The sequence below is a fragment of the Rattus norvegicus genome, chromosome 9 (genome assembly GCF_036323735.1).
Source record: "Rattus norvegicus strain BN/NHsdMcwi chromosome 9, GRCr8, whole genome shotgun sequence".
Lineage (NCBI taxonomy): Eukaryota > Metazoa > Chordata > Mammalia > Rodentia > Muridae > Rattus > Rattus norvegicus.
The window spans coordinates 95,044,383-95,057,044 of record NC_086027.1 but is presented as its reverse complement, the minus strand read 5'-3'; the positions used below and the strand labels follow the sequence as shown (position 1 = coordinate 95,057,044).

Genomic DNA, 12,662 nt, shown 5'->3' with positions numbered 1-12,662 from the left:
ATTCTGCAGGTCAGATCTAGACAACCATGTGTCAGGAAGTAGTACCTGCTGCCGCCCTACTGTACAGCATGTCTTGAGAGAGCCCCCTCCATGATGAGCTTGAAGGAAACATCAGTCTCTCTTGGGTAGAGCCCATAGGGGTCTTCCTACAATTCCTCATACCCAAGCTAACAGGAGGGCCAAGGCCTAGAAGTAGCTCTGTGCTATCATGGCTACCTCCTCTAAGACCCACAGATAGCTAGTGAGAGAACATTTCTCATCTTCTCCCACACCAGAGCCTCCAGGGGGACTCAACTTTTAGCTTGTATAGCTAATTTCAGGAATGAAGCAACCTCATCCTTGCCCATTAGGCCACTAAAACAGCACAAGCAAGCCTGTATATAGCATGTGCATGTGTAGGTTGCCTACTGCAGCAGAGGAATGTCTAGCCTACCTACCGTCAGTGAGCTGCCTGCAGGAGAGGGCGTCATCAAGGTCTCGAGCAGTTGATGGGTCAATGGTGAAGATACAGTCTTTTCTAGGAAAGATGGAAAACAGAATTAGCACAAATAATCCACTGTCACAGAATGTTAAAGAACAGTTTGCACATGAGGAGAGAGATGTGTGAGGCTGGGAGAGACAGAGATGTGATCACTATTCTCTTCCTCTCCGTGCTTGACCCCAACTTCTCCTTGCCTCCAGAGAAAACAGATGTCTGCAGACAGCAGGGAGATTTTATCTTTGGCCTCCCTGTCCACGGGATATACAGGAGCAGGTCCTCCAAGGATCAGCTATAGATAATTTCCTGAACCCTTTTTCATCCAGTAAACAGAGTATGCCAAAGAATGTTACATGGCATCTGAGATAGGGACAGGACCCAGGAATAGGTTATTAAAAAATGGGGCCATATAGTTAACCTAGCTAAGCATAATATAATTCTATCCAGAAACAGACCAGATCACAGTTTGTGTCCCTGGGATAGCCAACCACCTCACTCAGAACCCACATAAAAGGTTGAATGTGGTGCACACATCTATAACGCCAGCACTCCTATGGCAACATGGGAAGTGGAGATAAAAGAACTGCCCAGAAGCTCATGGGTCATACTTACTCATACTGGCCTAGGGTGTACAGTATGACAGAAACAAAACAAGAGGCCCTACTTCAACAAGGTGGAAGGGAGGATCCACTCATGAAAATTGTCCTATGACTTCTACATGTACACTACAGCAAGCTGAAGACACTACGTACTTCAGACACAGGACTAAGAGAACCTGAGTTGGATCTGACTGGAAAACCTCCTCAGGGGACTAGCTCTCATTGTACCAGAAAGCATTATGCAAGTTTCCAAAGGAGAGAAGCAACCAACAGTCCTACTCAGCTATGATGCTGATAAACAACAATGAACATCATGGCGGGATAACCCAAGGGTGCAGTGGTGACAAGCATAGCTTGATGGTAAGTACTCAAGAGCTCTCTAACTGAGCATAAGGCCCACTTACAAGAGAGAAATCATGCCTGGTGTTAGAAACCTAACTACCTAGGGATAGTGAAGTCAGGATCTCCTAAACTAGCATAATCCCTAACTACATTTGAAAAATGCATCCATTTAGCCATGGGTAAGTGTATTTCTTATCCTTCCTCAAGGAAACTGCTCTTTGTTGGATGGATATCATTATAGAAACCATAATCAGTTAAAATGCAGAATTGTAGAGTACAGTTCCAACAGCTACATCTGTAACACAACTCCTGCACCTTAGGCTCAGGGAAGGTGTGGGAAGAGTTTAATACCCAGCAGAATCAGCAGTTTGGTGTGAGACAGGGTCATCTAGAAATGTCAAAGAAGGAACTCACCAGCATGCTTCTCCAGCATGCTTCTTAAACATGACCTAAATGAGATTAACAGCAAAAGCCACTCTAATGTGGATGGTGAAAGCCCCCAGGGCCTTAACCGGAAACAAAGAGCTATCAGCAACTAAGTAAGTCTGAGAGAGGAGAAACTATCCTCTCCAGGAAGAGCACAACAATTGGTTATCCAGTATGTTTAAGGTCAGCCTTAAAAACATATACATACATACAAGTGAAATTATATGGATAGTAGTTTGTATTTATGTATTTAGAAATACACACGCCTCAACCACCATCACCGCCAAGAACAACAACAATGACAATTCAAGAAAGGAGGCCATGAAGTGTGTGTGTGTGTGTGTGTGTGTGTGTGTGTGTGTGTGTGTGTGTGTGCACACCAAGTGCCAGATGCCATGTGAGGGGTGAGGTATATGGGAGGGGATGGAGGGAGGAAATGAAAGGGAGAAAATAATGTAATTATAATTTCCAAATACACATGGAAACTGAACAATGATCTACTCAATGAAAACTTCATCAAGGAAGAAATAAAGAAAGACATAACAGACTTTTTAGTATTTAATGGAAATAAGGGCACAACATACCCAAACTTATGGGATACAGTAAAAGCAGTGCTAATAGGAAAATTCATAGCTCTGAGTGCCTTAAAAAGAAATTGGAGAGAGCATACACTAACAGCTTGACAGCACACCTGAAAGCTCTAGAACAAAATGAAGCAAATTCACCGAAGAAGAGTAGACAGCAGGAAATAATCAAACTTGGGGCTGAAATCAACCAGGTAGAAACAACAACAACAACAACAACAACAACAACAAAATAAAACAAAACAAAACAAAGTATACAAAGAATCAATAAAACCAGGAGCTGATTCTTTGAGAAAATCAACAAGTTAGATAAACCCTTAGTCAGACTAACCGAGGGCAGAGATAGTATCCAAATTAACAAAATCAGAAATGAAGAGGGAGATATAACAACAGAAACTGAGGAAATTCAAAAAATTTTCAGATCCTACTAAAAACACCTATACTCAACAAAACTGGAAAATCTGGATGAAATGAACAATTTTCTAGACAGATACCAGGTACCAAACTTAAATCAGGATCAGATAAATCATCAAAACTGTCCCATAACCCCTAAAGAAGTAGAGCGTTCATTAAAAGTCTTCCCAAAAAATTAGCCCAGGACTAGATGGGTTTAGTGCAGAATTCTATCAGACCTTCAAAGAAGACGGAATACCAATACTTGTCAAACTATTCCACAAAAATAGAAAGAGAAGGAACACTACCCAATTCGTTCTTTGAAGCCACAATTACACTTATACCTAAACCACACAAAGACCCTACAAAGAGAACCCCTCATGAATATCAATGCAAAAGTATTCAATAAAACTCTTGCCAACCTAATCCAAGAACACATCAAAATGATAAAAAAAAATAATTTCCAAAAATTAAACATTATAATAAACTAACAGGGAACTGGAACATAGATCAATAGAAGAGCTGTTGGGGAATGTTTGAGTCCTTTGGTTCAACCTATAACCAATATTAAAGGAAAGTTAAACATTAACTTTCTCAAAAATAAAGACTTAGAATGACAGAGCAAATCAGTGGTTGTCAAGGCCTGAGAATGAGGTATGAATGGAGGGGAGGGGTTAGAATCTTGCTTGTCTGTGGTGTCTAAGATCTATATGTGATTTATGCATAACAAATACTGGTCAATTTTTCTGTTTGTTCATTTAGAAATAATTAAAATGGTGATGTGTTAGACTTTCTTTTTCAGTGTTTGAGATTTCCATACTTGCATATAATATGTTTTGATCAAACCCATCCCCCATTCCCTCCCCAATTCTTTTCCTCTCCACCTCAACCACTTTTCTCTTCTAACTTCACAGACTCTTAAAAAAGCAAGCAAGCAAACAAAAACCCAAGTCCTTTTAGTGCTTCCTCTGTGTGTGTCTGTAGGACTACCAAATGGTGAATAAGTAGCCTCTTAGTGTCCAAATCCCCAATGAAAAAATGGCTCTTCATCTCCCAGCAGCCATTAATTGGGGCAGCACCTCAGCTAAGGGTGGAACTTTTGAGTCCTTCTTCCATCCATGCTGGGATTTTGGCTGGCTTGATCTTGTGTGGGCATTGTGTTTAAGTATTTTGTTGTGCCCAGCAAATACTGTGTGATTTGACATCCACTACAATCTCTCTGCTTCCTCTTCTGCAATGGCCCCTGAACTCTGTTAGGGAGAGACGTAGTACAGATTGTCCATTTAGAACTAGGCACTCCCCAGACCCTTATTCTATGCCTATTGACCAACTATGGGTCTCTGTATCAATGTCCATCTACTGCAAAAAGAAGTTTCTCTGACGAGGATTGAGAAATGTACTAATACATGGGTACAAAGATTAACTTAGGGGCAGTTTATTACTATGTCCATTTAGCAGAATAAGAGTACTAGGTTCTCCCTTAGGGTCTATGATCTAATGAGACACGAGCTTTGGTCCAGTTAATAGTATTTCCATCTTGTGAAAAAAGCTTTATATCCAACCAGAAAGTAATTGATTCCTTTTATAACACTTTTGCCGCTATTTAATAAGTAGTCATATCTTGCCAGGCCAGGTATTACTACAGTTTTCATGATTCACTGCTGGGTAAGACTGCAAATCACTCTCCCAGCACATGCGCAGGACCTTTCAGCACTATGAAAGGTAGCCAGTGGGATGTAGTCTCCAGGTTGATACTAGCTTCATCTCCCAAGTCCTATGAATTCTGGAGGTGACCAAAAGCAATGAGCCTTTAATGTTTGTGTGTGGGGGGGTCTAGGATAACTCCATCTAAACTCCTTTTATATATGCATGTATATACACATATATACATATTTATGTATGTATATATTCTACCGTAGTATGCTTCCATGTGGCATTTTCAAAAGTTTGTTATTCTTTCCCATATTACCTGCTCAGCCCTGTCCTTCCCTCTTCTGCCCCAATTAAAAGAGATGTATTTGTTTAATGTTATGATGTGTTAGTGAACTACATGTACATAGTGCCCAAAGAGACCAGAAGAAGGTATTGGATCCCTTGAAGCTGGCATTAAAGACAGTTGGGAGAAACCTGACGTGATGCTGGGAATAAACTGCGGTCCTTAACCACTGAGCCATCTCTCCAGCCTCTTCCCCACCACTCTCACTTAACCCTGCCCGTTCCACTGTTCCCTTTCCTTACTCTATAGTACTTGTGTTCTCTCTCCTTTTCTTTAAAATCTTCTCCTCATGACCCCTTTACTAGTTTCTTGACTTTTATGAGTACTCCAATTTAAACACACATATCTAAAGTTCCAAAGCTAGCATCTACATATGAGAAAGAACATATAACATTTGTCTACTGGGCACTGAGTTATCCCAAAATGGTTTCCAGATTCATCCATTTACCTGGAGATTTCATAATTTCATTTTTCTTTATAGCTATATTCCATTGTGAGTATGTACTACATTTTCACTACCTCTTCATTAGTTGATGGTCGTCTAGGCTCTTCCCTGTTACTGGCTATTGTGAATAAAGCAATAATGAACACTGGTAAGCAGTTTACTCTGCAGTAAGGACAGAGAACCCCTGGGAAACCTGCCCAGCAGTGGCACAGCTGGACCACATGGGAAATCTACATCCAGCCTGCTGAGGAACTTCCCCACGCATTTCCATGGTGAATGTGGCAGTGTGTGGGCCCACCATCAGCACAGTGCTCCCCTTCCCTACACCCATGCTAGCTAGCATCTGCTTCCTTTAGTTAGCTAGCTAGCTAGCTAGTTAGTTAGTTAGTTAGTTAGTTAGTTAGTTAGTTTGTTTTTAAATCTTGGCCATTCACTAATTCATTTATTTAGTTTTTAAATTTTAGCCATTCTGACTGGCATAGACTGAAATATTGGATGAGTGGTAACAGAAAGTCCCAGGAGATTAAATTGATTAACATGATACAGTAATAAACTGTACAATGGGGAGGACCTTAAACTTAGTTCACAAGGTAAAGGAAGGATGCATTGCTCCTTGCTCCTTGTTATCTCCTCCTTAAAACAGTCAAATGCTTTATGAACAAGGAGTACTCAATAAAAAGTACTTTAACTAAATCCGACATGTCACATGGGGTATCAGGGATGCTGTGGTCCTTTTATTTCATCATAATGACATCATAAGATGTTGAGAGAAGTCCTTCCAGGTCAAAATTTAAAAATGCTGTTAGTTTGGGTGGGGCATGACTTTATTGATTTACTTGGAGGATTAACTAGTATGTTGTACCTTTGTAATGTAAATGTCTCCAGAGATTCTGGGGCATTCATTTCTAAGAACACAATGAACAAATGCTAATGCCTACTAGGACTTTTCCAGCCTGAAACAGACCTAGTCATTAGCAATACAGTACAACTTCTATGGTGAGTTTGTAAATGTTTCTTTTTCCCCTTGCTCTCCCACAGTTATTTTCTGAGTAAAATCCTAGTTTATTCCACCATGATCTTTTTCATCTGCTCTTAAACCAGGAACATAAAGTCTAAGTTAAAGTGGACAACAAGGAACAGTACTCAGGGGTCTTACTGTGATGGTAAGCTGAAGAAGTTGTCCTCAGGGATGGGGGCTGCATGCAAGCATGGTCTGCTACGTGCTTGTAAACAGCCTGAAAGCCAATATCAGCTTTTATATTTTTATTACATTTTTTAATTTTTATTTTATGCAATGGGTGCTTTGCCCGTTTGTTTGTATGTGTACCACTTGTGTGTTTGATATCTGTAAACCCAGAAGACAATGTTAGATCCTCTGCAACTAGAGTTACAGGCAGTTGACAGTTGTGAGCTGTCTTATGAATGCTGGGAATTTAACCTGGGTCTTCTAGAAGAGCAGCCCATGCTCTTAACTGTTTAACTCTAGCCTCAGTTTTTCAAAATGCTTGATTGGGACAGTCATATTTTTTGACACAATAGCAGAGTTGGCTAGTTGTAGCACAGGCAGTATGCTGAAAATCTCACTCTGTGAGAGGATGGGCGTATGACTCTGAGACAGAACAGCTGCTCTTGCTCAAGGCTGGATCCTCAACACTGAAGAACATTACTACATGCTCTTCAGAGAACACTGATAACTTCAAGTTGATTTTCTTTTTTAATTTTTTATTCGATATATTTCTTTACTTACATTTCAAACATTATTCCCCTTCCCAGTTTCCTGTCCATAAGCCTGCATTCCCTCCCACTTCCCCCATATGGGCATTTCCCCTATACATCTCCCCTATACATCTCCCCTATTGTCCCCCCATATTCCCCTGTACTGGGGGTCCAACTTTGGCAGGACCAAGAGCTTCCCCTTCCACTGGTGCCCCAAAAAGGCTATTCTCTGCTACATATGCAGTTGAGCCCTGGGTCAGTCCATGTATGGTCTTTCGGTAGTGGTTTAGTCCCTGGAAGCTCTGGTTGGTTGGCATTGTTGTTTTTATGGGGTTGCAAGCTCCTTCAATTCTTTCAATACTTCCTCTGATTCCCCCCAAGGGGGTCCTATTCTCAGTTCAGTGGTTTGCTGCTAGCATTGACCTCTGTATTGGACATGCTCTGGATGTGTCTCTCAGGAGAGATCTATATCAGGTCCCTTTCAGCATGCATTTTCCAGCTTCATCAATCTTATCTAGTTTTGGTGGTTGTATATATATATGGGCCACATGTGGATCAGGCTCTGAATGGCCATTCCTTGAGTCGCTGCTCTAAACTTTGCTCCATATCCCCTCCTATGGATACTTTTTCCCCTTTTAAGAAGGAGTGGGAACATCTGCATTTTGGTCATCCTTCTTCTTGAGCTTCCTGTGGTCTGTGGATTGCATCTTGGGTAATTCGAGCTTTTTGGCTACTATCCGCTTATCAATGAGTGCATACCAAGTGTGTTTTTCTGTGATTGAGTAACCTCACTCAGGATGATATTTTCTAGTTCATTCCATTTGCCTATGAATTTCATGAAGTCATTGTTTTTGATAGCTGAGTAGGACTCCATTGTGTAGATGTACCACACTTTTTGAATCCATTCCTCTGTTGAAGGGCATCTGGGTTCTTTCCAGCTTCTGGCGATTATAAATAAGGCTGCTATGAACATAGTGGAGCATGTGTTTTTGTTGTATGTTGGAGCATCTTTTGGGTATATGCCCAGGAGAAGTATAGCTGGGTCCTCATGTAGTAGAATGTCCAATTTTCTGAGGACCCTCCAGACTGATTTCCAGAATGGTTGTACCAGTCTGCAATCCCACTAACAATGGAGGAGTGTTTCTCTTTCTCCACATCCTCGCCAGCATCTGCTGTCACCTGAGTTTTTGATCTTAGCCATTCTGACTGGTGTGAGGTGGAATCTCAGGGTTGTTTTGATTTGCATTTCCCTGATGACTAGGGATGTTGAACATTTCTTTAGGTGTTTCTCAGCCATTCTGCATTCCTCAGCTGTGAATTCTTTGTTTAGCTCTGAACCCCATTTTTTTTATTAACTTGAGTATTTCTTATTTACATTTCAAATGTTATTCCCTTTCCCGGTTTCCGGGCAAACATTACCCTAATCCCTCCCCCTCCCCTTCTTGATGGGTGTTCCCCTCCACACCCTCCCCCCATTGCCACCCTCCCCCCAACAATCACGTTCACTGGGTCTGAACCCCATTTTTAATAGGGTTATTTGTCTCCCTGCAGTCTAACTTCATGAGTTCTTTGTATATTTTGGATATGAGCTCTCTATCAGTTGTAGGATTGGTAAAGATCTTTTCCCAATCTGTTGGTTGCCATTTTGTTCTAACAACAGTGTCCTTTGCCTTACAGAAGCTTTGTAGTTTTATGAGATCCCATTTGTTGATTCTTGATCTTAGAACATAAGCCATTGGTGTTTTGTTCAGGGAATTTTCTCCAGTGCCCATGTGTCCGAGATTCTTCCCCAAGTTTTCTTCTATTAGTTTGAGTGTATCTGGTTTGATGTGGAGGTCCTTGATCCACTTGGACTTAAGCTTTGTACAGGGTGATAAGCATGGATCGATCTGCATTCTTCTACATGCTGACCTCTAGTTGAACCAGCACCATTTGCTGAAAATGCTATCTTTTTCCCATTTGATGGTTTTGGCTCCTTTGTCAAAAATCAAGTGACCATAGGTGTGTGGGTTCATTTCTATGTCTTCAATTCTATTCCACTGGTCTATCTTTCTGTCTCTGTACCAATACCATGCAGTTTTTTTTATCACTATTGCTCTGTAATACTGCTTGAGTTCAGGGATAGTGATTCCCCCTGAAGTCCTTTTATTGTTGAGGATAGTTTTAGCTATCCTGGTTTTTTTGTTATTCCAGATGAATTTGCAAATTGTTCTGTCTAACTCTCTGAAGAATTGGATTGGAATTTTGATTGGGATCGCATTGAATCTGTAGATCGCTTTTGGTAAAATTGCCATTTTTACTATATTAATCCTGCCAACCCATGAGCATGGGAGATCTTTCCATCTTCTGAGGTCTTCTTCAATTTCTTTCTTCAGAGTCTTGAAGTTCTTACCATACAGCTCTTTCACTTGCTTGGTTAAAGTCACACCGAGGTACTTTATATTATTTGGGACTATTATGAAGGGTGTCGTTTCCCTAATTTCTTTCTCGGCTTATTTCTCTTTTGTGTAGAGGAAGGCTACTGATTTATTTGAGTTAATTTTATACCCAGCCACTTTGCTGAAGGTGTTTATCAGCTTTAGTAGTTCTCTGGTGGAACTTTTGGGATCGCTTAAATATACTATCATATCATCTGCAAATAGTGATATTTTGACTTCTTCTTTTCCAATCTGTATCCCCTTTATCTCCTTTTGTTGTCTGATTGCTCTGGCTAGAACTTCAAGAATTATATTGAATAAGCAGGGAGAGAGTGGGCAGTCTTGTCTAGTCCCTGATTTTAGTGGTATTGCTTCAATTTCCTCTCCATTTAGTTTAATGTTAGTGACTGGTTTGCTGTATATGGCTTTTACTATGTTTAGGTATGGGCCTTGAATTCCTATTCTTTCCAGGACTTTTATCATGAAGGGGTGTTGAATTTTGTCAAATGCTTTCTCAGCATCTAATACATACATTTTTATGCTTAAGTTTCTGTCTTTACTTTGACTCCCAGCAAACTCAAAAAACCCATCTTCTAGAAGACATTTGTGGTTTCTAGTTTCTACCTTGGTTCTACCTATTTTCCTATTCAAAGATATGTTTTGCCTCATTTCCTAATTTTAAGAATGTCACTGCATTATATTTAGTATCTCAAGCTTCTCAAAGCTAAATTGGGGGTGGGGAGCATAAATAAATCCATATATACTAAGATTAGATTGTTGAGGGCCTGCTGGGACAAAGATTCATGCAGTACGGACAAAGAACAAATTTCTAGATGGTGTCATACTCAGAATGCTCCGAAGGAGGATTTGCTCTGCTGCAGTGGACTCTAGACTTGCCATCCCACTATGGAAATCAAAGCAGGAATGAATAATATGTGACCCTGATAAGCAGCAGTCCTTAGTGCTGAGACCCAGTGATTTAACCTACTGTCATCTCCATGATCAGGTGCCTGCCATGACAGTGATGGTGTGGTGAGTGAGGGCTGCTACTGGTCATGGGCCACAGTGGCTGGGAGCTGTTCAGTATGGATGCAGATGCACTGTACCCTCCAGCTGCTTCGCTCTGCTGACATGCTTGTGATTTTACTGGCCCCCTTTTGGAAGGCTTTGGTCTCACAACATGCAGAGAGCAGCCTGGCCTGCCAGCTTTTAGAACCTGTGAGACCAAATATTTAAAGGGTTCCGCAACAATGGTTAGAAAAAAGCTAAACCTGACCCACAGAAAGGAAAGTGCCAGGTGGGGGAGGGAAAGAATGAGAATCCAGGAGGCTGCAGAACAGTAGTTATATAACCTGAAAGCACTGACTTAGGGGCTAACAGAACTTTTTAAAGGGACAGTAAAGTTCCAAGACAGTCTGTTTTATTTGAAGCCATTGGTTCTAGAAAAGAATACCTGTAGAATAATTAAAAGTCTTCTGTATTCCTTTATGATCCAGTCAAGAGCCCAAGAAAGAAGTGCACAGAAGAGATTTCTGCTCTTCTGTTTTTCACATCTTCTAGGTGATCCTGTGTCTTCTGTTCCCTCAAGGTGCCATCATCTCAAACCCCTTTCAGCTAGAAGCAGTTGCCAAGTCTCCATAGTACTCTATCACCATTCACCTCACTAGATTTTAGCCATGACCCTTACCACTTATCACAGAAATTTCTTCTGAAGGTCATGGTCATTGACAGATTAATCAGCAGATAGCAAATATATAGTCTAAACCCCTTTGCAGCTCCTTAAAGAATAAAACAGAAATTCAGCTTAGGTGTCAAAGCTTTTCTATTTAGATCTCATTCCCAACTTGTCTGTATCCTGAATTCTCTCAACTATTGCTCGTTCTATTCCTGTACTGGGAGACTCTCCCTACCAGTTTCTAAGGTCTAAGACCAACCTGGCTTTTAAAGACCCAGGAACAATGCCATCTTTCCTCAGGGATCTCCAGGACTGTACAGAGTAGAAACTACACTCTCTGTCCTATTCTACCCATGCTTGTGACCTGCTCCTCTTGGATGGCGCTGGCCACTGTCCCCGATGGACTGTTATTTACTTACTACAGATCTGGCAGACACTTCCTTGTATCTGTAACACTGAGAGCATACATGCAGTGAAGAGCTGCTTGAGAGATGAACGGGAAATAACCACAGGGCTCTCTTTAGCACTTTTCCATTCAATGTGGCCACTGTGCCTTGGGAAATACATTTAGGATTAGAACTCATGACTTCCTGGCGTGGGATCCTGTGGTCACACCACAGTGTTATTGTTTCCAAGGGTGTCCTTCTCTGTCTTCATCCCATCTTCTTTTCTCATAAAATAGTGTTTTACAAACTGTGGTTTGGGAACCGTTTCCAGATTAACAAAATTTATAGTGGTCCTCCTTTGCCCGTGACTTTGGGTTTGTCTTCTTGAGAGTAAGCAATGATGGTGGAAAGGATCTGGGTCAACAGTGGTGAATGGGTAAAAAAGAATGGAAAAAAAAATCCAAGAAATAACGATCTTAGGATAAGGAATAAGATATTCACTCCAACACCTTCTTAGATGGTATTATGATTAATAGAGAAAGCAAGTTTTTTTTTATTTAAAACATATCAGAAGGAAGAGACAGATAGAGTACTTATCCACAGTACTGAATCCTGAGAACACTGCCATAGTGGCCCACCAGGTGAGTGCTGCAGTGTCTGCTAACAGCCTCATTAGCTGGAATGCCCACTCAAAGTTTACCCCACCCTTCCTAGTCTAGGAACGGGTGCAACCACTGCTTTTAAAAATGGCAGTTGCCGAAACCTTAATACCAATTCTCTCTCAGTTCTACTGACATAGCTGATGCTGACTCAAATTCCAGCCTTTTTAAAGTGATAAGTCTACGGTCACCAATCCTGCTTATCTACTTTCCACTCAGTAATGAAGTGGTACTCACGAAACATACCATGGGCAGAGAGAAATAGCATGGCCTTCTTGGAAAGTCTCTTTTACCTAGCCAGGAATTAACTGTGGTAGCATAAAACAAAGCCTCAAGAGCTGGCAAACATTTGTAAATGAATGTTTCCTGGGTTCTCTGACTTTTTATAAGACAAGGATGAAACGGGACTCAGAAGCACCTGAAATGACTTTTCCCTGTCCTATTCTTTTTCTCACTCACCCAATGAACTTCTCACGGCTCTGCCAATGCCACATGACGCCAGGAAGCCAGAGACAGCCAGGGAAGCCAGGGTTAAAATGCACAAGA

General features: G+C 41.1%; 1 protein-coding gene across 7 annotated transcripts in view; it reads right to left on the bottom strand.

The window, feature by feature from the left end:
• The window catches only part of Dis3l2 (DIS3-like 3'-5' exoribonuclease 2), a 382,468-nt gene that overhangs the window by 127,479 nt on the left and 242,327 nt on the right, over positions 1-12,662 (bottom strand). For all 7 annotated transcript variants that reach the window (XM_039083980.2, XM_063267518.1, NM_001109007.2 and 4 more), the window contains one exon: positions 438-517. In XM_039083980.2, the coding sequence (XP_038939908.1) occupies positions 438-517 (80 nt within the window). The remainder of the gene's footprint in view (positions 1-437; positions 518-12,662) is intronic.